The sequence below is a fragment of the Pleurodeles waltl genome, chromosome 3_1, assembly GCF_031143425.1.
Source record: "Pleurodeles waltl isolate 20211129_DDA chromosome 3_1, aPleWal1.hap1.20221129, whole genome shotgun sequence".
Lineage (NCBI taxonomy): Eukaryota > Metazoa > Chordata > Amphibia > Caudata > Salamandridae > Pleurodeles > Pleurodeles waltl.
The window spans coordinates 1,036,269,729-1,036,295,575 of NC_090440.1; the positions used below are offsets into that span (position 1 = coordinate 1,036,269,729).

General features: G+C 43.8%; 1 protein-coding gene across 4 annotated transcripts in view; it reads left to right on the forward strand.

Annotated features, from left to right (window-relative positions):
- The window catches only part of CEP70 (centrosomal protein 70), a 443,636-nt gene that overhangs the window by 189,420 nt on the left and 228,369 nt on the right, over positions 1 to 25,847 (forward strand). For all 4 annotated transcript variants that reach the window (XM_069224317.1, XM_069224319.1, XM_069224321.1 and 1 more), the window contains 4 exons: positions 17,886 to 18,061; positions 19,563 to 19,622; positions 24,113 to 24,212; positions 24,307 to 24,395. In XM_069224317.1, the coding sequence (XP_069080418.1) occupies positions 17,886 to 18,061; positions 19,563 to 19,622; positions 24,113 to 24,212; positions 24,307 to 24,395 (425 nt within the window). The remainder of the gene's footprint in view (positions 1 to 17,885; positions 18,062 to 19,562; positions 19,623 to 24,112; positions 24,213 to 24,306; positions 24,396 to 25,847) is intronic.

The following is a 25,847-nucleotide window of genomic DNA, read 5'->3' on the forward strand; positions in this document are numbered from 1 at the left end:
ACATCCAGCGGCAGATCCTTCTCCTACCTCGCCGCCAAAACAACATGAAACACTCTCCCAACCAACCTACGACAGACCCAGGACCTGCTCACCTTCAGAAGGCTCCTCAAGACCTGGCTCTTCGAGACCAGTAGCAGCTAACACCCCCCCCCGCAGCGCCTTGAAACCCTAACAGGTATGTAGTGCGCTCTATAATTATATTGATTGATTGATTTAATGTTCACTGTAAAAAGAGTTGCCTTTATGTTCATGTAACAGTATAAATCTTTACTGGTGATTATTCCCTAGTCCCTTACATACCCTCACAAACTATGCCCCTCAACTGACAGTAGATAATTCCCCACCCGAAAAAAACAAATGAAACACATTTGCAAAGAAAATATAGCAGTGTGTGCATAAGGCAGTGCATCACAAGCCTTGTTCCCACTGAAAAAAGCAATGTAGGCCATAAATGAATAGTTGATGGCTTCTCCAAGGGCCTAGCTCTTACTGCTCAAAGCATTTAATTTGTGGTTTGTTAATGTTGAAGATGATTCAGCAGAAAATGAAGTGCAGTAAACTATATCATGGCGCATTATAAAGTGAGGAGGCAGATTCTGCGTCTGAGCAATGTGTAGCTACATACTCTGAACGTAACATCAGCCTTAAACATGTACGTGAGTACTGACAACAAGAGCACATTATCAGGCATTGTCTTATGTAATATAAATTGAAATACCAAAGAAATTGAGACAAACGGTCAGCATAAGAGGAAGCTATTTGTCGTCTTTTGTCATTTGGGGCACAGTGTCTACGTCCTTCTCCCTCCTCTTATGAGTATTGATATCTTTCTTTAGTGCCCTTATCGCCTGTTGCAGATCAGAAAAAATGCTACCTCTGAGAGGATATTAGTAAGAACAATTTTCTGGCCTCTTGCATCTGAATAGTGAAATCCGGGAATACAAATTCGTAACCAGAGTATTATAAGTTGCACAGTTCTCTTGCATCATGGTCCCTAGCAGTGATTAGCTGAAGTCTTGATTCTGGGATCAACCATGGTGCTAGAGATGGGCTCGCTCAACTACAGAGAGGGAGGGAAAGGTGTCATGTCCCAGTAGGTCTCTTAAAAGCTGTTCAACAAAAAACTCCATACTGCCAGAAAAGGTCATTCTGGGATACCCACTGTTCTGATGTTATTCTGCCATGATCTGTTTTCCAAATCTTCTTTTTTTTTGGCTTAAACCAATGTAAGCTCCCTGTCAATTTTAGTCTAGGCCACTTTTCATGCAACAGCATAGGCTTCAGCCTCCGACATGCATCTTTCCATCATGTCTAAACTGGAAGCATGTTTGTTGAGGCTTTCTCTCATTCTATCCATGTGATAAGTAAGAGCATCAATTTTTCCATCTTTTCATTTGTGAAGGCTATGCTTGCTGGATAGTGTTCAGGTTGAGTGCCTTGGGATCACTGCTAGTTTTGCTATAAATCTGTCAAATTCTCCAGTGGCTTTCCTGGTGCCAAATGCAGGTTTGCACTGTAATCTGTGTGTGATCGAGTAATCACAGAGCTGGTTACAATGGCCAGTTAGAAAGCGCTTAATTGCCTAGGATGAGCAGGACATCGCAAAAGAGGCATAGGAACCTGCCAGTTCACAGCAAAGTTGTGGTGTTGAATCAGTGCTTCCGAGCCATAACAACAACAATATTGAAAATAAGTGAATATCCCATCATGGGTCTCTCAAGGCCAGCAAAGGATTACAAAGCCAGCTAATGTGTTTCAGGAATCGTATTTACAGAAGCAGCAATAAAATATCTCCAGACTATAGGCGCCCCAAAAAGGGTAGGTGGCATTTGGGCACTACAATATTAATTGAATAGAGTTCATCCTGTGTATTGAAGAGATCTTATAGTGACCTGCTGGTTTTGTCATGCCATCTTAATGGCAGTTCCTGGGCCCAGGCCTATTTATAAGCTGACAGCTTCAACAGTCGCATAACAGTAATTGCCTTCAGGGGTATGAAATTCCTATACCCCTACGCCCGGGACATATTGTTTGGGGTCAAGGACAACAGGTTTTCTTGTTTAGTTTGTCCTTTGGAGAAGTAGGCCCAACCCCCTGCAGTACAATCACTTTGGTGCCAGTTTACAGTACCCCATTATAAATCAGAGAAGAGCATTGTGTGCAGATAAGGTAATATTTGTGACCATATGTTAATGCTGTTCAAACTTGTATTTATGGTTCATTAATGAAAAGACTTTAGTATTAGGGTGACCCCTCTAACAAAATGTTGTAAGCTTGGACTGCACTACTAACAGTAGTTCCAATATAAAAATGTGTACACACATCTGCAAAGTTTAACAATGAGGCTACACACAGCACTCCCAGCATGCTCTCTGGTTTAATGCAAATATTTGCAGAAGTTTGAAAGCAAGATTGGTGATCTTTACTTTCAAAATAAAATGTTCACAAAAAAAGCAACTATGAAAAACAAAATTGCTAAACTACAGTGAAACTTAGGCCCCATTTCTTTGAAGCATCATTTAGTAAAATGTGTTGATGCCTGCTAGGATTTAAAAAATATTCATAATGGAAAAATCTGTGTAAACCGTTCCAATAAGATTATAGGAAACATGAAATAAACAAGCATTGGTAAAGCCAATAGGTCTGACATTGGTGGTCAGCATTTTAGTTTTATCAATGGGTGTCTTGTTTTGACATGGGTTTTGTAAATCTTTATTGTTGGGGGAGCTGCTGGACCCTCACCATTATAACAGACACTGGCAAAAAGCAAAAATATTTTTGATTTCAGAAAGCACATCTTGCCACAGTAGTTCAGGGCACTGAACAAAACTCCTTTATGTGTCAATATGCACCTTGTGAAAGAGCAGAATGCTGCCACTCACAGTGAAGTCCGCTGATAAGCAGAGAGATGGATTTAACTGATATAAAAACAAAAGGTCCCAAATCTTAAAAGAAAATCACAAAGGTGCACCCATTGTATTTGTCCTTGCATCAGTGCAGATTGATGTCTTTCATGGATTCACAAGAATTTACTGAAGTATGCCAGGAAATCGTACTCCTAGAAAATATTTGTGAACTGCATTTTAGCACAAGCAAATGTGCATGTGTAGACTTCCTCATGCAAACATCTGTTGAGTGTTCAAAGTTACCTTTCCCTTCAACCAGTTTTTCCCAACCCTGGAAGATGTTTTCAGTACATTTCCAGCCTTTCTCAGTATGGGAAAATATTATAGAAGAGCTGGTGAAAACCCCTACAGCATGCAAATTAGTAGGTTTGCATAGACTCAAAAGGACATTCGAACCCTGGAAATATTGCTTTCCCCTATCTTCTGCCCTGCATGTAGATCTGCTGAAAGGTGGCAAAACAAGGGAATTGTTAGTATTCAAACCTTACAGTAGTATGAGCCATGGCTTAATCAGAGAGGCTATTATCAGAGCTCTTGTATAATGAGATTGCTGCCATAATTTGTCACCGCACTACATGGCACCAAAAGGTCAAGTGGATTTTTTTTTTATAGGGGAGGAGATTTATGAAGGAACATGTCCCATGGACAAGTAAATATTTTATAAAATTCCTCATCCCTGTGCCTTTGGCCCAGTTCGGTGTCATACACCTATAAAGGATCGTCTATCCACGCCTTCATAATTGATTGGTAGACAGCAGATCTGTTATGCCCACAGGGGTTCTGCCAATCAAGCAGCTGCACAGAAGCACCCAGTAAGGTGGGTCCACCACTTATCTGAACCGGCTCCCAGCCCTGCCTCATCTTTTTTTTTTAGTTTATTTTATTGCAGGTTTTGTTCAAGAACAAAAACGGGCATATCACACACAGTGTAAAAACAGCAAAGATATTATGAGCACAGTCAGGCAGTGCAACACATCAATGTGCACAATGGAATTACTTTAAGACCTCATTTATTTACAATGTGTCATGTGGAACAAAAGCACTAAAAAATGGCACCAGAGGACAGCGACAAGCTTGCTGTTCTGCCCGGAGTGGCTGTTGTGTGTATCGGGAAGATGGGATGCCTGTGCCTGGAGATAGGTGCGACGAGGTTGTCAAATGTTCTTCGGACGGGATGTCACTTGATGTAATGAGACATGTAGTTCACTGGTGGTGTCATAGTATGTGAGCTCTCGCAGCCATGCATTTTATCTGGGACGAATACTGCTACCCCAGTGTAGGGCGATCTGGTGTTTGGCAGGTAGTAGAGCTATGGTGACAAATCTCCAAATAGATTGTGGGAGCAGCTTAACGTAGCCCAGCAATGCCAGGAGATGGTCAGGGGCCATCGCCCAGGCCCGCCATCTGAGACAATGCAGAATGGATATCCTCCCAGTACGCCAGGATGTTGGGGCATGTCCAGGTCAGATGTATGAAATCCACATAGTACGCCCTACATTTAGGTCATTGATGTGATCGATTGAAGTCTAGTTTAGCGAGTGCTCGGGCGGTAGTGTATGCACAGTGTATGAACTTAAAGTGTAACAATTTGTGACGATAATTGTTGGATACCAGCTTGGTTTGCATGCAGTAATAATATGAGACTTTGTCCGGTGCGGGCATCCAATTTCTCTTTCCCAGGCCACCCTAGACTTCTCCGGACCACTAGGTCTAAGCTGCAATGAGGAGTGATAGAATCAAGAGATTAAATGTGTGCAGTCAGAGGCAGAGATAATCAAAGACAGTTGGGGGGGTGGTGTCCTTGGGTTCTGTGGGATATGCAGACAGTGCGGTATACAATGTGTTATAGAGCCTATACAGAACAAATCTCTCCATGTGGGACGCCTGGCGCCCTTCCAAGATCTCCGCCGTGGGGCGGAGGCTGGAATTCTCAAACAGGTCACCGACTGTATGTAGCTGCAGAGAGACAAGGGTGCGCTGAGTTAATCTTTCACACGTGAGTGGGATCCATGGATTGTCGGAGAAGGGAATGTGGGGTGAATAGAGGGAATCGAAGCCTAAGTACTGACACAGTCTGGCCCAGGCCGAACAAGTAGTGGGGAGGGTCTGTATGTCAAAAGGGTTTCTGGTTATTCCTATTGACCACCAGCACTGGACACAGTGGAAAAAGATACCTCCATCTTAGAGTGGGGTGCACATCTGTAGGAACTGGAAGTAAGAGGCCACTGGTCTCTGGACAAGCAAAAACTCCCAAGAAAGGTCTACAAAAAGACCACCTCAGGGTCTTGCAAAGGCCGCAGCCTTCCTTCATCACTTCACAACTTCTCCAAAAAAGGGGAAAGAGGACATGTCAGCAGTTCTGTAAGGTCTAAGAAAAATCACCATTCTACTGTGGACGACGGTTTCTGGATTAATACCGTCATAGGCCTCTCAGACGATGACAACGTCAACGACGAGTCATCCACCGTCGACGAGGACAACATTGACGACTTCATTGTCGATGAAGACCTTCACGTTGTCATTGTCTATGATGGGAACCACGGTCTCCTCATTGCCGTCTTAATCGACGATGACCCCGTTGACGGTAGCTTCTACCCTGAAACCATTGATTGTTAAGATTGGAACGAGGACAACATCGACGACCGCTCCTGTCACGCCATCGACAAAGGCGTCTACAGCTCCGTCGACGAGGAAAAATTGCACAGAAGTCGGGAAGCAACAAGAAGTACTCTGGAGCATACTTCTCCTAGTAAGATAACCCCTCTATTTCCAGTACATCTCTTGGAGGGTGACGAAGAATTGAATGATGAGAGTTGATTTGGGAGAGCACACAACCCCTCACAGTTGAACGTAAAGTACCAGGACGATGATGAGGAGTACGGCGAAGCTTATGACCCACAATACTACGCAGGTGATCAAGCATATCAAGAGGATTTGTATATGCCAAGCTCTTTATTATCTGACCTCAGAGAGATGTTAGCTGACTACAGTAGGCGCTTTCCTGCTACAGGTGCAACCTCATCCACCTTCATCGCCTGTTTCTCGGGTAACCACCCCACATCAGAGACCAACCACTCTACCGCTGACGAATGTGGCCACACCGGGTATGACCTTACCACATGAGACTGACATATTGGAAGAGGAACAAGAGAAAGGTGAGCTCCTTGACAGCCAGTCGGAGTTGGATGAGTATATTATTCCAGCTTCTCCTTCTTCTTCACCTTCAAAAGTAGATTCACCTCCAGAGGACACCAGAGGATTCCACAAGCTTATGGAAAGCGCTGCTAAGCGTTTTGCACTTCCAGTGCCATCCAAACAAACTGATTGTTTTCTGTAGGACTTTAACAAACCATTTCAGAAGTCGGTAAGCTCCATGCCACTAGTCAGTTACATATGGGAGGAAGGTTTGAAGGTTATGCAAAACCCAGTGACAGTCACAGCAGTGCTTCCACGCCTGTATAAAAAGTACAACGCACCTGAAAATGTCCCAGCATGACTGACTGGTCACCCTCAACCAGATTCTGTGGTAATGCAAGAAGCCCAGAGAAGATCCAAAAATCCCTCTGCACCAATTTCCGCACCTCTCGAAAAAAAAAGGTAGACTATTAAACAATATTAGTAAAAGATTTTCCTCGATGTCTAGTCTCGGTATAAGTGCGGCTAACTCCTGGCAGAGTTAGCCAGATATGATAGGCAATTATGGGCTGACACTGCCCCATAGCTTGATCATTTGCCGAGGACAGTAGATCGGAGGCCAGAAAGACATTACATGAGGGAGAACGCACATCGGCGGAGATAATAGATTGTGCGATGGACATAATCACTACTGTATTCCGTCAGCTTGCAGGGGCTGCTGTCCTCAGAAGGCAAGGTTGGCTGAAGGCCACATAATTCCATCCGGAAGTACAGTATAAAATACTAGATCTCCCTTTTTATGGTCAAGGGGCAAAATCTTTAGGAACACTCCAGTTTCTTAAGTCTTCCTTTCGACCATGAGAGGGCGTGGAAGACCTTCATATAGGGGAGGCTACCAGCAATTCAGATATCCGTCGTTTGCATCCTCCTCCCAGCAATGTCAACTGCAATACACCAAAAGACAGCCTCCGCAAGTGGCGTACAGTAGGTCTACCACCAGGGGACGCTGAGCTTGTCCAACTAAAGACTCGGCTCGCAGAGCATGATGTGTCCAGGGCTCCGGCTATCCCCAAGCCCCTGCCCCCAAATCTAGGTGGAAAGATCTCACTTTTTCTCCAGCAATGGCAAACCATAACATCAGGCCAATGGGTCTAACAGCTAGTAAAGTGTGTACAGACACACTGGTGTTTGTCCAAATGCCTCATCCCAGAACGTCCCCATAGTTTCTACAACAACTCAAGAGAGAGATCGGGGGGGCGTGGCCTGGGACCAATGGAGCTGCACGCGTAGTGCGGCGTTCCCGGACCACAATCCAGGCCCGAAGCTTAAATCCTGCCATAATAACAATCGGGGGTCTTAAAAATTGAAGAGAAGTGATTGGAGAATATACAGCACAAGTAGAGACCGCAGTGATCAACTTTGGGGCAGAGTTTACCCGGAAAACTCCCCCTGACAACTTCGCGGCTGCCGCGATTCAAAATGGCGGCCGCAACAGAGCAGTGAACCCGTTGCAACCGCGGCTGAGAGGATACGAAGGTCCCGAGGAGGTGAGGACCCCCACACCATTCATTGAAGGGCGCAAGGGGCTCAGACACCTTCGCCACCAACGGCGAGAGCAACAGTACGAAGCGGAACATCAGCGAATGCGGCGTAGTGAGGCGCCCACGGGCCACAATCCAGGCCCGTAGCTTAAATCCTGGCATAATAACGACCTGAGGTCTTAAAAATTGAAGAGAAGCGATCGGAGAATATACAGCACAAGTAGGAACCGCGGCGCCCCACCCTGGGGCAGAGATCGCCCGGAAAACTCCCCCCGACAACTTCGCGACTGCCGCGACCCAAATTGGCGGCCGCGACAGAGCACTGAACTCGCTGCAACCGCAGCCCTCGGCGGGGAGGACTCGAAGGTCCCGGGGAGGTGAGGACCCTCACACCATCCATCGAAGGACACAAGGGGCTCAGACACCTTCGCCACCAACGGCGAGAGCAACAGTACGAAGCGGAACATCAGCGAATGCGGCGCCCTCGGGCCACAATCCAAGCCTGAAGCTTAAATCCTGCCATAATAACGACCAGAGGTCTTAAAAATTGAAGAGAAGCAATCAGAGAATATACAGCACAAGTAGGAACCGCGGCGCTCCACTTTGGGGTAGAGATCGCCCGAAAAACTCCCCATGACAACTTCGCGGCTGCCGCGACACACAATGGTGGCGCGACAGAGCAGTGAACCCACTACAACCGCGGCCCTCGGCTGAGAGGATACGAAGGTCCTGTGGAGGTGAGGACCCCCCACACCATCCATTGAAGGGCACAAGGGACACAGACACCTTCGCCACTAATGGCGAGAGCAACAGTACGAAGCGGAACATCAGCGAATGCAGCGTAGTACAGCGCCCTCAGGCCACAATCCAGGCCCAAGCTTAATCCCTGCCATAATAACGACCGAAGGTCTCAAAAATTGAAGAGAAACATTCGGAGAATATGCAGCACGAGTAGGGACCGCGGCGTCCAACTTTGGGGCAGAGTCTATCCGGAAAACGCTCCGACAACGTCACGGCTGCCGTGACCCAAAATGACAGCCGCGACAGGGCAGTGAACCCGTTGTAACCGCGGCACTCGGCGGAGAGGATATGGAGGTCCCGCGGAGGTGAGGACCTCCACACCATCCATTGAGGGGCGCAAGGGGCTCAAACACCTTCGCCACCAACGGCGAGAGCAACAATACGAAGTGGAACATCAACGAATTCGGAGGGAATAGAGAGGAGCAGATAAGGAACGAAGTACCGGGAACATCGAATGAGAGAGAGACAGCTCCGGTGAGTAGGAATACCAGCTGCCGAAAGACCAGGGAAAACGCAGAAACCACCTCCAGAGACAGGAACTAATACTGGCACATTGAGAGGAATCGGAGACCGCGGTCTCGCACTGGAAAGGGAGCCCACGAACTCCGGCACAGAACTTCCCCCTGTTATCAGAACAGTATGCAATACCGACGACCAACGCGGGCATAATTATGAGAGAACTCCCTCATGGTCAAACAGCTCCAAACGGTGAACTTCTAATAGCACTCGCCACGTGAGAACACCGAGACAGAGACAGACGACATACCGTCTGGACGATGCTGACGAACGATACCACCTTCCACTAATAATAACGGCCTTCGCCAACCTGAGACCTATTACAATAGTAAAACCCAAAAAACACGACAAATCAACAGCGGAGGACTCCTTGCACACTGAGAATCCACCTCCAACGCCCACCAGAGAATCGCAAGCAGGACACGAACAACAAGAAACTACTCTGGATACTGTGCTGCTGGCCATTAAAGATTCCCTAAAAGCGCTTGAGCGTAAAATCGATAACCTCACCGCAGATCTTTCCCTCTTGCGAGACGACCACCGTAAATTAAAAGAAACAGTGGGTTTGCACAAGACTTCGCTGACAGGGGTATTAGCGGCACACAAAGACTCATCCTCAGAAATCAAAGACCTGACCACCCGGTTGAAAACATTGGAGGCAAGGGCAGAGGATGCCGAAAACCGAGCCCGACGGAACAACATCAGATTGGTGGGGGTTCCGGAGGGGGCGGAGACCACCGCAGCTAGTACAGAAATATTTCTGGAACAGTGGCTTAGAGACACAATAGCATCAAAGGGCTTTTCACCATTTTTTGCGGTGGAACGAGCCCACAGGGTCCCTGGCGGACCACCCCCACCGGGAGCCAGGCCACGGCCAATAATCGCTAGATTACTCCACCACAAGGATAGAGACTACGTACTGTCACAATCCCGCCACCAAGGAGAGATTCAATTGGATGGCCAAAAGGTCATGATATTCCCAGACTTTACGAGAGAAACACAGGCACAAAGGGCATCCTACATCGCAGTAAAACGAGCCACGCGTGAGCATGGTATAAAATATGCCATGCTCTTTCCGGCAAAACTCCGAGTGGAATACGATAACAGGACCCATTTTTTTCTCACACCTCCGCTGGCGATGGAATGGCTCGAATCGCTCAACATCCACTGCAGAGCAACCCGCGACCGAACATTCCGAAACCCCGGGAAGAAACGTAGCAGATCCCGGAAGAAGACAACAGAAGCGGCTCCATCGAAACGTCAGTCACAACAGGAGATGCGCGATGCGTTGGAAACAGCAGCAGCGTTAAGCGGGGGAGACTTCCATACACGCCGGACCCCAGATGCTGCATCAGACGTTGATTCAAACTGTGAACATTCCTCAATATCCTCCCAGGACACTCTCATCGGCTTGCCTTTGATCACCCCAAGAACGGCGGACGAGATTATTTGACCTCGTTGAAAGAACAAGTTGGCAAGTGAGCTGACAATTGTGGGGGAACCTCAATCTGTTTAGGGACATTGCTAGGACCCAACCGTGAATATAGAGCAATAGGAACCTGGATGTCATTTCTTAACCGGCACATTACACATGATCGGGCCTGGGGAAGGGTCCGGGGCGCTGCCTTTTGGTCTCTGGCACGCCTCCCTCCAGTAGGTTGATAATTAAGATTACAATAGTTGTAATGGTTTGGACGGGGAGAGCTGTAGGTACCGGTCCTGGGGAGAGGGAGTTACAAAGGGGGTTTGAGTTTGGTTGTGTTGTTTTCAGGGTTTATCAGGCACATCTATCTCGCAGCCCAAACGGTTCACACCTTAGATTACGAAACTCAATAGGTTTGTCCAGTAGTAGTAATAGAGCGGTGTTAGTAGACCGCCTCTACATCCCCCCCTTAAATCATGACCACAGAATACAAGATAATCACATGGAATGTCAGGGGCCTAAATAACATGTCCAAGAGGTACAAGGTTCACAGTTTTCTTAAACGAAGGGGAGTGCACATAGCTATCTTAGAAGAAACTCACTTGTTGGAGCAGGAGATCAAGGCCTTGAAAAAGCGCTGGAGGGGACAAATATTCGCCACTACCCACTCAGCGTTTGCGAGGGGAGTGTTGATATGGATCAGACCAGGTGTCCCATTACAGGTTCTTCATACCTTGATCGACACTGAGGGGAGATACGTAGTGATTTCTGGTAGATTGGACGGGAGAGAGATAACTCTCGCGGGACTATTCGCCCCAAATCACGAGCAGGGAAGATTCCTAGACAGATTATCACTGGTCATGAGCACACTTCTCACTAGCACTACATTAATAGGAGGAGACTTTAATTGTGTAATGGATACTGCAATGGATAGATCGCACCCACCATTGTCACAATCCGTAACCCATAAAACAGCACTGCACTTCCAGCAGTGGCAAAAACACTGGCAACTAACGGATTGTTGGTGCAAACTTAATCCCCCCAATAGAGAATACTCTTTCTATTCAGCAGTTCATGACCTGCATGTACTACTGGACACCTTTTTGGCGTCTCCAGGGGTGCAATCTGTGGTGGCGAAGGCCGAGTATCTTGGCCGCACCATCTCAGATCATAATCCCTTATTGATTTCTTTGGCCTGGTGCGGCGAGAGACCTTTGATCCCCACTTGGCGTCTGAGAGCAGAGTCACTTGAAGACAAGGCTTTTAGAGCCCAACTGGGCACGCAGATCACAGAATTCTTCGAGAACAATGCTGGAACTGCTTCGTCCAGATCTGTCGAATGGGAATCCTTTAAAACAGTGATCAGGGGATATTGTATTAGCACAACTGTGGGAGTATGGAAGGTGCTTGAGATAGAACTAGGCGGTCTCGAGAACTCCTTTAGGGATCTCGAATGTAAGCACCCAACACAACCCGACCTCTCAACACAACTAGAAGAGACAAGGGCTAGAATAATAGAAACTAACACTAGATTGTCTCGTTTCGATTACAAGCAATTCTTGCAGAAGCAACATACAGAGGGCGACAGAGCAGGTGCCCTACTGGCTTGGCTGGCCAAACCGCCCCAACATCAATCCATAGTGGTGGAGTTAGAGACCACTCCGGTATTAAGGTATATGGACAGATGGAGATCAATGCCACCTTTCTTAAATATTATATAGAGCTATATGCCCCTCCCACCGAAGTACTCCGCGACGCTCAATTACAAGATCTGGGGAACCTCAACCTCCCGGCATTGAAAGGGGAAGATAGAATAGCCCTGGCTACTCCCATATTGCTTACAGAAATAAAGACTGCAATCCAGAGTATGGCAAGGGGCAAGGTACCAGGAGCAGATGGTCTCCCCTTGGAGTTCTATCTTACATATCAGGATACATTAACCTCCCAGCTCCGCATCTTATATGCAGAGGCATGCCTCCTTCCACTACAGAAGCCATAATGATTCCCCTTCTGAAACCCACCAAACCCCCCACAGAAGTTTGATCATACCGCCCACTATCAATGTTGAACTTAGATTATACAATACTAAGCAGGGTACTAGCTAACAGACTTCTACCATACATGTCCTCATTAATCCATCAGGACCAATCGGGATTCATCCCAAAGCGAAGCACTGCCCAAAATATCAGTCGATTTCACTCCTTCATGCCCTGCCCTCTGACACAACTAGAGCAGTAATCATCTCGAAAGATGTCGAGAAGGCTTTTGATAGCCTACGATGGGACTACCTAGAACGAGTGATGCTGCGGCTAGGACTAGGAGAAGGGTTTGTCAAATGGACGAGGCTTCTCTATACAAACCCCACAGCGAGAGTACGCACTGGCCGTACAATATCCCCCTCCTTTGCCGTAGGTAGGGGTACAAGACAGGGTTGCCCGCTATCACCTTTGCTCTTTGCGTTGGCAGTTGAGCCTCTCGCCCAATCAGCTAGGTCCCAGAGGTTCTACGAAGGCATTACAATCAATGCTTGGACACATCATATTGCTCTTTATGCGGATGACATGTTACTCTTCCTCCGGAACGCAGAGGCCGATCTACCAGGAGCAATGACAATGTTGGACAACTTTGGGGCTGTATCTGGGCTCCGGATAAACTGGGGGAAGTCGTCCATTATTCCAGCTACTAGGGGTATCGAAGAACCAATAGACAATCGGGGTCTCATGTGGTCCCCATCCACATTCAAATACTTAGGGGTTAATATCTATCACTCCGCTGAGGATTTACTAGAAGGGAACATTCAGAGCACGATTAGGAGTATCAAAAACAGCATGGTATTCTGGCAGACACTTCCATTAGCGGTCACTGGGAGAGTTGCACTGATTAAGATGATAGTATTACCCAGAGTGTTATATTACTTCGCAACCATCCCACTCATTATACCGAGGGTGGTATTTAAAACAATTTTGTCCTTGATTACAGGATTTATATGGGGAACCAACAGACAAAGGATAGCATTGCGCACCCTACAGAGAACAACAGCAGAGGGTGGTTTGGCTGTTCCTGACTTTGAATTATACTATTGGGCGAGCCAACTCCAATGGCTGGTGCAATTCGTCAGAGCACCACCAGTGAGGGAAGCACTAAGAGCCCCTCTCCACTGCTCCCGTGATAGAATTCTGGGCATTCTACTAAACCCCAAGAAACAGAATAAACCGCTTCTGATAGAATGGGAAGCATCGCGTCACTGCTGGGAACTATACCTAAAACGAACACACACCAGAACACCGTACTCGCCAGAGGCCCCCCTGATCTGTATAGGAACCGTTGCAGGAAATCACGTGATAAGGGGTATCACCTAATTCATGGCACTTCAGATCGACACCATAGGGGCTCTATATAATAACGGGAAACTGTGCTCTTATGCAGAACTGCAGGAAAGGTTCCAGCTTCCACCAGGGCTGTTCCTAAACTTAACGCAATTGCCAGAACTCTTCATAGACAATGGGGCACAGGACAAGAAGAACCCCCCAGACATACTATCTGTGACCAAATATGCACTATAGGAGACCAAGGGAGGTTGATATCAGGGATATATACATCTCTACTAACCAGCATATGTCTTCCCTTAAATAAACTTAAGACCAAATGGCAGGGGGAACTAGAGGTTACAATAGATGACACACAGTGGACCAGAATAACCTCACACATATATACAGTTTCCAGAAACGCCAGGTTTAAATTAATAAACATATATGTCTTTCACAGGGCTTACCTAACCCCCTATATGATATCAAAGATTTATGGTGTAGAAAATGCCAGCTGCCCTCGATGTGCAGAACTAGCAGCAGAGTTGCTGCACATGCTCTGGAGTTGCCCACTAATTGGGGACTACTGGACAAGGATATTTGAAACACTCTCCACTTGCACGGGCAGAACAGTATCCCGATCAGCCATGGTGGCGGTTTTGGGAGATTTCCCTCGCCCTAGCAAGCATAAAATCACAAACCAATTCATAGTCCTGGCTCTGATACTAGCAAGGAGAGAAATAACTTCACACTGGAAAGATCCGAAGGGCCCACAGATAAATCGTTGGAGAAATGCATTAATCAAGTGGGCGGAAACTGAAGGGACAGTACTGCTAAGGGAAACACTCAGGGGCATAGGAACTAGAGACAATGCTCAGCATTGGAACACAATACTGGACAATTTCAGAACACCCGACACTTCTAACTCTGATGCAGAGGCAAATTTATCAGACGACTGGCTTATAAAAGCAGACACCTTCTCTGCAGCACGCAGGTCAACAAGAAAGTGCATTGGCTTACTCAACAGCTTAGGCCTGACTATAAACTGGGAGAAATCCAAACCACAGCCATCACGCTTGATAACTTATCTTGGGGCAAACCTGGACACTAAATCCAGCATGGCCTGCCCCACTATAGAAAGACAACAAAAGCTGCTGTCTCTGGCAAAGTATGTACAAAGAAAAGAATACATTTCAGTACGCCTTTACAAATCCTTATTGGGGATAATGTCTTTATGAATACCTCTAGTTCCTCTCTGCAGACTCAGAATGCGCCCCCTGCAAGAACAGCTCAATCTGCAATGGCTCCAGGTCTCGGTAATCTTCGAAGATCATATTAAAATTACTCCTGCCATCACCAAAGCTCTGGAAACATAATCTTTCCATTGGCCTATCTTTTCTTCATCACCCATCCCCATGGATAATCACCACAGATGCCTCTCTGGGTTGGGGAGCGGTTTTACAGGACCCACAGATAAGTGGCAAATGGCCACCACTGTTACAAACAATGCACATCAATCTGCTAGAGTTGAAAGCAGTCCACCTAGCCTTTCAGCCTCTCCTCCCAAAGATGGAATATTCAGAAGTGGTAATAAGAATAGACAATACCACTAGAATGCATTACATCAACAAGCAGGGAGGCACAAGATCCCTTCCTCTCTCCAAGGAAGCTCAGGAAATTTGGAACTGGGCTGTACAGCAGGGAGATCCTTCACCCCAGGTTATCATTGCATTCTCGTGTCAACCTTGGGTGTGAAACAACCTTGTAGAATTATGCCAATGTATTAGTTTATACAACTGTTCAGAGAATTTGGCTGATTGCCGGACATCTGGCAGGCTCCCTGAATGCAAGATTTAAATTTCTCAAAAATGGTGGGCATAGATTCTCTAGCATTGCTCTAGTAGAGGGGAACTCTCTCATCCTCCTTGCCTGCCCTCTAAGTCTGACTTAGTTTAGAAATGCGCTCAAGACATGTCTGTTTAACCAAACTTTCACCCAAACTGTGACAGATTTGTCACTGTCTGGTCAGAGTTATTTGACTTGACAGAACACTTTGAAATTTATTTTTGCCATCTGTCGATAATCACATGATAGTTCATCGCTATGAAACCTTCAAGTATACGAGTGCCTTATAAACTGTATTTACAGTAACAAGAGCTGAAAGACTGAGTCAGTATCATCTTGCTGACCGAGAGTGGTGTCTCCACCCAGAAGTTGTTCAAGAGCTCTTCACCCTGTTGATTTTCCTCAGTTGGCTCTTTTGCCACTTGCAATAATACACATTGCTCACAGTTCTGTGACCTCTGGTTTCTGCTGCTGTGAGAGGATATGTTTTTCTCCCAGCAGGTCGAATTTGCTCATGTTGAGGAAAGAGCGCCAAAACTGGGCATAAATCATCCTGATCTCACCATACTGGCTAAGAAGGGTGTAGTACACAGATATTCTGAGACTCTTCCTGTGACCCGTACTGCAGCTACAGCTTACAGCAGACCACTTCTCACAGTTGGAGAGGCAGGTTCTGAACCCCAGCCACCTGAGGATCAACCTTCAAGCTTGGAGATTGAGGGGGAACAGCTGAGCTCTTTTCACCTGCTACTGGAGGTGGTAGACATTATCGTTTCGGGACGTTGCCCATCCCCCATCCATAAAATTGTTTATGCTGGGTAGTGGAACTGTTCGCTGCCTTGTATGCGAGTGGCAGCCTGGATCCCTTTGAGGTATATCATTCAGATGTTTTATGGTTTGCACTTTCTTTGGCCCAGCAATAAGGTGCATTGTGCACTGTTAAAGGATACTTTGCAGCTTTATCAGCATACATCTGTTTACCTGACCATGACTGTGCAAGTCCCCAATTGATTTGAGATTTTTGAAGGAGCTGTTGTGCATTTTTCCTCTTTTCCCTTTCATTGTGCCTCAATGAGACTTTAATCTGGTTCTAACACTGTTGATGGGGTCCCCTTTCAAATGCCTTGCATAGCTTCTGTATTTCAAAACATTCTTTATGATGACCACCGCTCTGTCTGCCTTTGATCCGTTTTCAATCTGAAAAGATGGATCTGGAAACATAGTGGCTTTCCTATCAAAGGTAGTTACCCCACTTTGTATGCCCATTATGTTTCCTCGTTCTTCCATATTCTCGGCCCTACCAAGGGGAGTTAGTGGCTACACAGGTTGGACCATTGAAGAAGGTTATCCTCTACATTCACAGAGTCAAGAACTGTAGATCTGGCAACCAATTATGTGTCTGATATGTTGTCACAGAGAATGGCAAGTTTGTCCAAAAGAAGACTCTGTCTCACTGGATCATCCTCTACAATAACATCTACAAACCCCTTACTAAAAAGAAGCCACTAGAAGGAATGTGGGCTCATCCGACCGGAGAAAAGGTGTCCAACACAACACTGGCCACAGAAGTGACCGTAGCACAAATATGCTTTGCAGCAACACGGTCTTTCCTTTATACATTTGCAAAGCGTTATTGCTGGTATTCTCAAGTGAAAATGGATGTCCATTTCCTCCGTTGCTTTCAGCAAGATGCCCTGGTCTGACTATCCCTTCAGAACCGCTGCTTTGAGCGTGTGATGCTGCGGTATCTTTTCAAAAGGTGAGAAATCAACAGGTAGGAAGAGTCAATTAGGAGAAAAAGTCACTTACCATCAGTAAAGATGTTTTTGGTTGATACTCTTATCTACCTGCTGATTCCTCACAGTTCATGCCCCCTTTCCTTTCTGAAGGATGGTCATGGGCATCTAAGTAAGAAGGATCCAAATGTTTCTTTTACCTAGACATGTAGAGTGAACCTGTGAGGCACCTCCTACCTATTCAATTTAAAAAATACTTTACGAGTTCATTATTGAGAATAATTGCACAGTTCTGCAGACAGTCTTGGATACTCTATTTGCTCGAAGTCTGGCCCATCGAGAGTAATGGTAGGGATAGTTCAAAGCTCTAGTCATCAGACTATGCTAGACGTTGAAACGGTTAGGTCTGCAAGGCTTGTAGCTGCGTGAGTCATTGTGTAAATTGGTGGGTTGTGCTCGCTGTGAGCCCGTGGCATTCTTTCTAAACTGCTATGGTAGACTTTCAGGGCCTTCAACAAGGTGGTATTACTGTTAAATGATAAGAGATGATTGAGCTAGAAGTGCCAAAGATACTAGTGGCAAATTACATTTCATTGCTAAGCAAAAAATCTACAACAAAATTTTGACTGACAAGGCCTATGAAATTACTCACTTTATTTCGTTTCACCTGCCAACAGATGAGGTATAATCAACAAAAACAGAAATTGCATGAGCAACAGGAGAGGAGTGCTTGTTTGCAGAAGAAACTTCTTAAAATGGTGGCAGAAGAAGATCGACGTGTTGCCAGACAGAATAAGGCATTCCTCCAATTTCAGGAGCGTGCTCCCAAAGCTTATTCTTCCACAGATCAACAGTAAGTAATTTATGGTAGAGGCTCCCAGATACCCTTAATTTTCTCTGTGTGGAATATATGTACGTAAGTCAAACTGTGTGCTTAACTTGTGTTACGTCATTTAAACTCACTTCCACCTCGCAAACTGACCACAGATAAAAATGTTCTTGTAAAATTGTATCCCATTATCTCCCACACCAACTTGTCATGCATTATTTACTTGTTTCATACTACAAGGTGGCTTAAACAAAAAAAAAAGACCCATTCTTCTCAATTTTGGGGAAAAACACTCCTTTCCTTTAAATTTATGGAAAATAATGTTCCTTCTACTGTTTGTAAGAGCACACCACTTTCATTTTCCAGAGACGGATAGTGTATTTGAGTATAAGGAAATGCTATAAGAAGCATTAAATCATACTTCAGTTTGAAGCGTTTGCATGGTTTTGTATTTGTTGGTAATTAAGACTGACATCTTGTGTACAGGTCTTGCGCTAGGATTTAGATTGAGACTCCATTTAGTGTACAGTGATGCTGTCTGAATGGTTTTGACGTGTTGGCCATCATAATTAATGTGATGGGTGTTCTGCAATTGCACTGATTATTAGGTGACTGCCCATTCTTTTCAAGGTGTATGCTCTATTTTAGAAAGCGCTGCGGTTTTTAAGTTGTAGGTGGATGGGGAATCCCCTTAGAATGTAAGAATTTGGCCATTCTTTGAAATTCTTACGTACTGCAAGGCCACAGTCTTGCACTAGACAGTTAGTAAGATTAAAAATGTGATCTATGTTATATGTATGAATGCAAATCTGGAAGTGTGTTATGCCAGAAATATGAACCTGCTCATGCCACATTAAAAGTTCCAGAGGCACTACTTTTTTGTGAAGTATTGGATTTTTATTACGTAGTGTGCCGCAAGAATTGCCTGTATTTGTGAGTTCTATCATGGGTTCTAAGGTGTTCCAATTTTTGTGAACTAAGCTGACCATAATGAATTCGTTGAACATCAACAAGTAATGCATGTTAGTTGCATTGCGTATATCTGCTCATGGCATATACTACCCTAGCTGAAAGCTTTTTTGATTTGCACTATTGTTATAAATCAAGTAAGCACCAAAATGTGCTCAAGCCCTGAAAAAGTTATCAATTTATGAAAACATGTTGGCTGGTTTAGACGAATGAGGAAGATTAAATGAAAACCCAGTAAATACTTCTTGGAAAAAGCAGTGCCCCAGATGTTTTCATTCGGAACTATAAACACGCAGTGGTCGGGCACAGATGTTACAGTTGGGGGGGGGAGCTAACGGATGCTGGACTTCACACGATCCATGCTGTATAAAAAAAACGAATGTTTTTACACATAATCGTGCTTTTTCTTTTCAATAAGATGCTTTTAAACTTTTTTATAATTTCTTTGTGCAGTCTTTCTTTGCCTTTTCTGACATTTCTTCTCATCGTGCATTTTAAATTGAAAGCCATTAGCCCTAATCAGTGCACAGTTTTCAGCTGTCTTGTCTTTTACCAGGATGATTGACGTAATTGACTCTTACGAATGCCAGATTAGTCGCCTACAAAAGGAGCTGAGGTAAGAGTTACATGTTACAATGCTTACTCCCACAAAATGTAATACTTGGACACAATAGTAAAGAAAAACTAAATAATTTACTGATGTTGCCATATAATGTGTGTCAAATGCATATAAAATGTTTTTTTAATTTCATGTTGACTTTTACTTGTTAACTGAAGGTCAGTTGAATTCATTTTGTGGAAAGTAGCAAAATGTTTGCAAGTACCAATTGTAAACTTTTTTTGGGAGAAATTACTTTTTGTATATGTTGCAGATGCAGCACATATTTACTGCTCTCGGGTGTTCTGAACCACATAGCATTGTAGACCACATCTTTCGGGCTGTTTAAGGTTTACTAGTTTAAATATGACAGTGGTTCCTTCAGGATTAGAACATCCATATATTCATGTTAGTCAGTAACTAATTCTTTGCACCATGAAATGATGCACAAATAATTTAGTTGTAAATTTAAACCTGCGCTCGAAGCTGACAAATTGTATGGTGATTCGGTGATTGCGATCATACAAATCGTCTCACAAACCAATCTGACTCTAAAAGGGTTTATTAACAAAAATAAAAATTAATAAACTGTGAATTACATATTCAACTGGCCAGAGTTTCCCCCAGAGACAGTTAATGCACCAAAGTTGCAGAGAAGGCAAGGCACACAAAGGCTCACATTTCTACATTTTTGCACCCACGTTGTGAAATGTAGTCGCAAGTGTAAACTTACCGTAAGCACAAGCAGACGCCTAGCCTGAGACCATGATTATGAGAGAGAATGTCCTTTATATAGTAGCAAAAGGTAAATCGTTTCGGCTGAGGGAGTTCCTCTCACTTCTACATGAGTCGCGTGGCAAGATGCAAGATGTAACTGCGGCTCCGCATCAGATACTGTGGACATTCTTAACCTGAGCAAGTAAGCATGGCTGAAGTAGGTTGCAGATACACTGATGCGAGGAAGTGCCATCTTTGTTTTAACACAACAAGCCTCTTAACACTAATGCGGTAAAATCACTTTATGCGATTTGGTAAAACTGTATGAATAATCTTGTAGAACCTCATAACGACTTGGTAATTACCAAGAGCAAATAGCTAGTGGTAACACTATGGAAACAAATGTACAAACAGATGCAGAAACAGGTTTACCACATATGAGCCATTATTTTCATTGGAACACAAAATCAGAAAGAATTACCCAAATGGTAGTTATAATCTACAGCACAGTATTTGCAGGAAAGATTAACTAAGCTCCATATCAGTAGTGAATGAACTTTGTTTGTGAGACATCAGAGAAGCCTTTAGATCTGAATCACTAGTTGCGATTTTAGATTCTCAATCATTGGATCATCAATAAATGCCTACGCTTTGTGGCGCTTTCCACTGGCTTCAGTGAAGGCATTCACAAGAAAACCTAAAGAGAACTATGCATGGGTGTGTGCTTTCATCTGTTTGGCCTTTCAGCGCAAATCCCCTGCCTCAATTGGACTGTATCACTAGTAATGCATATTTCATCTCAGATGTTAGCATATCTGTATTAATATATGGTTCACAAAAACAATTAACCTTCATCTTGTGGTGAACTACTTAAAGCATCACTAAACATTACAACAGATATCTGTCAACTTCCATGCCTCACTGAAGTTGTTCAATTGACTAACCTAGAGAAGAGCTGGGCTAAGATTGAACAAACTAAGAGCCACCATGCTGTCCTAGCCGAACAATGAAAGCAGGGTAAGCCTCCTTTCACCACATTATCTTTTGTATCTGAAATGTCATTGACTTCTATTAATGAAAGTAGAAGTGTTCTATGAGGAAATTCTAGAAGGTAAGGAGAATGCCTCGTGTGAACTAGAAAGAACAAGAATCTCTGGGATATAATAAATGTTTTGGGCTTGCATGGTTGGATGGATGAAGTTAGCAGAGTAACATGAGGCAGGCCAAATCGCTCTTGCACTCACATGGCAGCAACCTACCAAGTGATTCGTCCCTCTCTTTTGTTTGTGCAGGGTGCCAGTGTGACTGGGGTTTGAGACATGACCTAACTAAGGCTCGTCCACCTCCATCGTCCTCCATGCGGCATATGTATTCAGCAGTCTCTGCCTTCAAAAATGACTTAAATAAATAAATAAAATATAATGGTGAATGGCTACTGTTTGTCACCAATTCTCCTTTCCCTTTTGGTATCCATTTCACTAATTCAATAGCATCTCTGCCTGGCACATGTCACCATATGGATTTATGTGCCTTTTCTGATTAGATCATTTCTTTGGTGCACAAGCACACAGTATCCCACTATCCCAGTGATTAAGCTGGTTGGTCCTTATTGTAATTATAATTTGTGCACCTGTCATTCACATACCCTCACCCATCGCACCTGCAGGTTCTGCCTCCCTTAACATGATAGCTGCACCGGAGTGGTCATCATGCACAACATGAAAACACTTTACACAAAGGCTTAAAACAAAAAACACACCCTTTAAATCACACACTCCACATGGTGTTGCTTGCTATCTTTGTGGGTAAGTGCTTTAGTGCCCTACATATGGGTAGTAAGCACTATATAAACGCTGCAGAACGGTACAATACTATATACCCATCTGAACAGCCTTTGCATCCCATACTATGCTGAAAATAAATTGTCCATGTTTACTGATGAACAAACCAGAGGCTCTGTTCACTAGAAAGATCTGGTAAGTTCTGGATAGGCAGCACCATCCATAGGGTAGTGTAATATCAAGAAATACATCTTTAGATAGTTCACAGCTCTGCTTTTACAGGAAGTGAGTGCAATAAATCCCCGTTCACAGAATAGTAGAACACATGCATAGCAGTCGCCTGCAAGCTGCCCTAGCCTATACACTATACACATGTTTTAGAGCAAGCAGCAATTTCTCGGAAAGCTTTTTTTTTTTTCCTGTTTTGTGTTGCAAGGTATTCCTAGTTTGTTTGCTTTTTACCTTGAGCGCGGCCTTCAGATCACCAGCACTTCCCAGCAATTGAGGTATCCGTGTTAGTTCCAGTTTCATGCTTTGCTTCTAAATATAATATAAGATAGTGAGATTAAGGGTCCAGTATCTCTGGTCATACTCCTGTGGATCGAGTTTAGCGCTGAACTTCTCAAGGTTGATCAAATGACATACATCACCAAGGAAGGCAACTCTTGAATGTGAAAAATGCACAGAATTTAGATGAGCTTACTCAGAATGTGAGTCACTTGAGGTAGATCTAGTGATCACTGCCTATTCTTCACCAGTGTTCCATATACAAGAAGGGATATCGCCAAGGGATTGCCAGTTAGCCCTGGTCTGAGATATTCCTGAAGATAGAATAAATCAGACGGATTGCTTGGCAAAATTATACTTATTATCCTGTAATGAAGAGATGAACTGCTAGAGTTATGATGCTTGAGGACTTTGAGTGCGTTTGCGTTTAAAAGGAATTTGTGTTTGTTTCTTACACAACTTCTATGCCAGTGGAAGTTGTCGTGGTCTAGAAGAGCGAGTGTATTCTTTTAAAACTGTGACACGTGTTATTTATAGCACTTAGAGGTTGCACATCTACACTATGACATGCTATAAAACTTTATATTATAGTAATAATAATAATGGGGTTGTGATATTAGTTATGTCTGGTTTACAGGCCTCTGTTGTGTTTTCTATGTATTGTATATTTAAGGGAGGGGGTGAAGTATGATTTCACTAAGAAACACATTTATTGGCAGCCGCTTCTAAGAATTTGAAGCGAAGTCCCACATTGGTTTTGTATTACATCTCTAGACAGCTTGACATTTTTAGGTGCAATGTCAAATAAACCAGTTGCTATTAATAACTATTTGGTGAAACTAACAGGTGTAACCTTTAGCATATCGTATAAAATACCTGATATTTCACTTCAGTGCAATTAATGGAGAGAAAGTTGGAAAAACTGCATGAAATATAAGAAAATACATACTAGGTTTGATAGTAAACATGCTGACAGTTGGTGAAAGGAACAAAACGAAAAGATGAGTGAAGTGAAAGCCAAAATATAGTGTACCAATCAGTGAAGGCTTGGCGTTGCTACAGCTCTGACAATGCCATTCGCTCTTGTATACAGTTATCCTGTCGTGATAGTGACTTGGTCAGCCTCTGATTTTTCGGATACTAAGCAAGCCTGAGTTGCTTGACTCATATATGCCATGAGATATATGAAACTTGATGTCACAGTATCTTTTGTCATTTTAGATCAAAAATTGCCTCCGACTGAATGTCACCCCCATAACATGGGATCAGTTCACAGCAATGCCTCTTTGCTTTAGTAAGTTTGTTACTTTGTGCTGATAGGCTTAATTTTTGCCCATGGCCATTTCACTTTTCTGCAGGTTTTAATGCAATGTGTGTATTTGTCATGCAATTCAAAAACATAATTATTCTCTCAACATCTTCTAGTAAAATGTTAATAGATACTGTACACAATATTCCCCTTCCCCTGAAGGCCAACTAGAGGAAATTATTTTCTTTCTCCAGGGGATATGAAGATCACATGAACAATGCACAAGCAGAAACAACAGCCAGTACCCAATCTTTAGATTTGGATGCAACACCAAACTACAAAGCACTGCTTAAGGTATTTTAAATGATGCTCACATTACTGTGTATTTCTAATATGTCATTTGTGTAAGTGCAGTAGTAGTTAATGATCTAACTTATGTGTTGCAAAGTCTTACCAGGATCAACTGAAACAGTCAAAAGCGAAATTGGAAAATATCCTACTAGAAAATCAAAATCTCCAAAAAGAGCTTCAAGCAAGGTGAGGAGCAATAACATATTCTTGAAATAAGGTATATTAATTCTGTGTAGTCATAACTGATTTATCATTGAGTTTTCTTTATTTTTGCTTTGTTATGTAGTGTGTAGAAATGAGACATTGTTTTAAAAAACAATCAAGTGGTAATGTTAACGGGTTTTGAATCGGCATTTCCTTCTTGTTCATATTTTTTATGATTAATGTGAATTGTCCAAACACAGCAGTTATCAATACTTACCATTTTTGCTGAAGGCTGCAAAACACTTTGTCACCTTCAGAAAGATTTATTGAGGTGGACATAGAGAGTGTTTCTCCCTACTTAGGGTAGCTTGAATGCAGTGAGTTGAAGTTTTGACACGCCTCAAAATCCTGTGTTCAGTGAGCAGAGTCAGTCAGGAGGACTGGAATGAGTGAGGTAATTGCTTCAGCTCTTGTTACAGAAAACAAGTACCTTCTAGCTTAATAGTGGTTTCCATAAAGCAGGATGAGTGGTTTGCGAAGGAAGCACTCTTTTGCAGAAGTAGGTTATGTTACACTGCCAGCTCACCACTCACACTTATGCTAGTCGTTCTGCGCACCCTGGGTGCCTGAAATAGATATACTCCTCTCTCTCCTTATCTCTAACCCTCACCATTTTCCTTTTTCTTCTGCGTGTCCCTCTTGCACATTGTATGCCACATGCTTAGTTACTCTTCATCACTTTTCTTATAAGTGGGACTTAGAGTTGTTACTGAATTCAGCAAGATTACTGTGATTGAAAAACAGAATTACAGGTAGGAAAATGTTTTTGTCCTTAAGATCTTTGTTGCTTTTCATGGACACTGAACAGAATAGCAATATGGCAAGCTTCCTCTGCTTACAATATCATTAGACATTGGACATAGGGCATATCAGAAAAGTAATGGATTCACTTTGAGGCACATAAGGTATGTAAAGAAGCATGGTCGATTTGGGCAACCTTCTTTCCTGAAGTCAGAATCTAAACAGTAATGTTTTGCAGCCCTATGAAGTAAGCTACAGGTTACTATGTTCAGTATATTTGCTTCCGGTTCCTTCCTTAGCCTGGTTGCCTTGCCTTTGTTTCCTCCTTGTTGAAAGAGCTTTAGGTTTACCAAGCAAAGATCTTTTTTTTTTCTGGTAGCACAATAGAATGCTTGAAAATATCTATCTCCATTGTTTGGAAGCCGGTCATCCTACATTTATTATCCCGTAGTTCACAAATATTAATAATGAAGAATTCTTAACTATTTAGTCTTGTCTTGCTAGTGCCTAAAATCTATATTAACATCTAGTGTCTGCAGAGATCCTTCTGCAGGAGAGGAAGGTAAGGCAATTGATTGATGTTTAATTCTGAGATCACCATTCGTAGTAACGACGAGTGAACTAAATACCACTGTACCATTGTCCACTCTGTGCATTATGAAGGGGGCAAATTATTAGTTAGGTCTTCTAAAA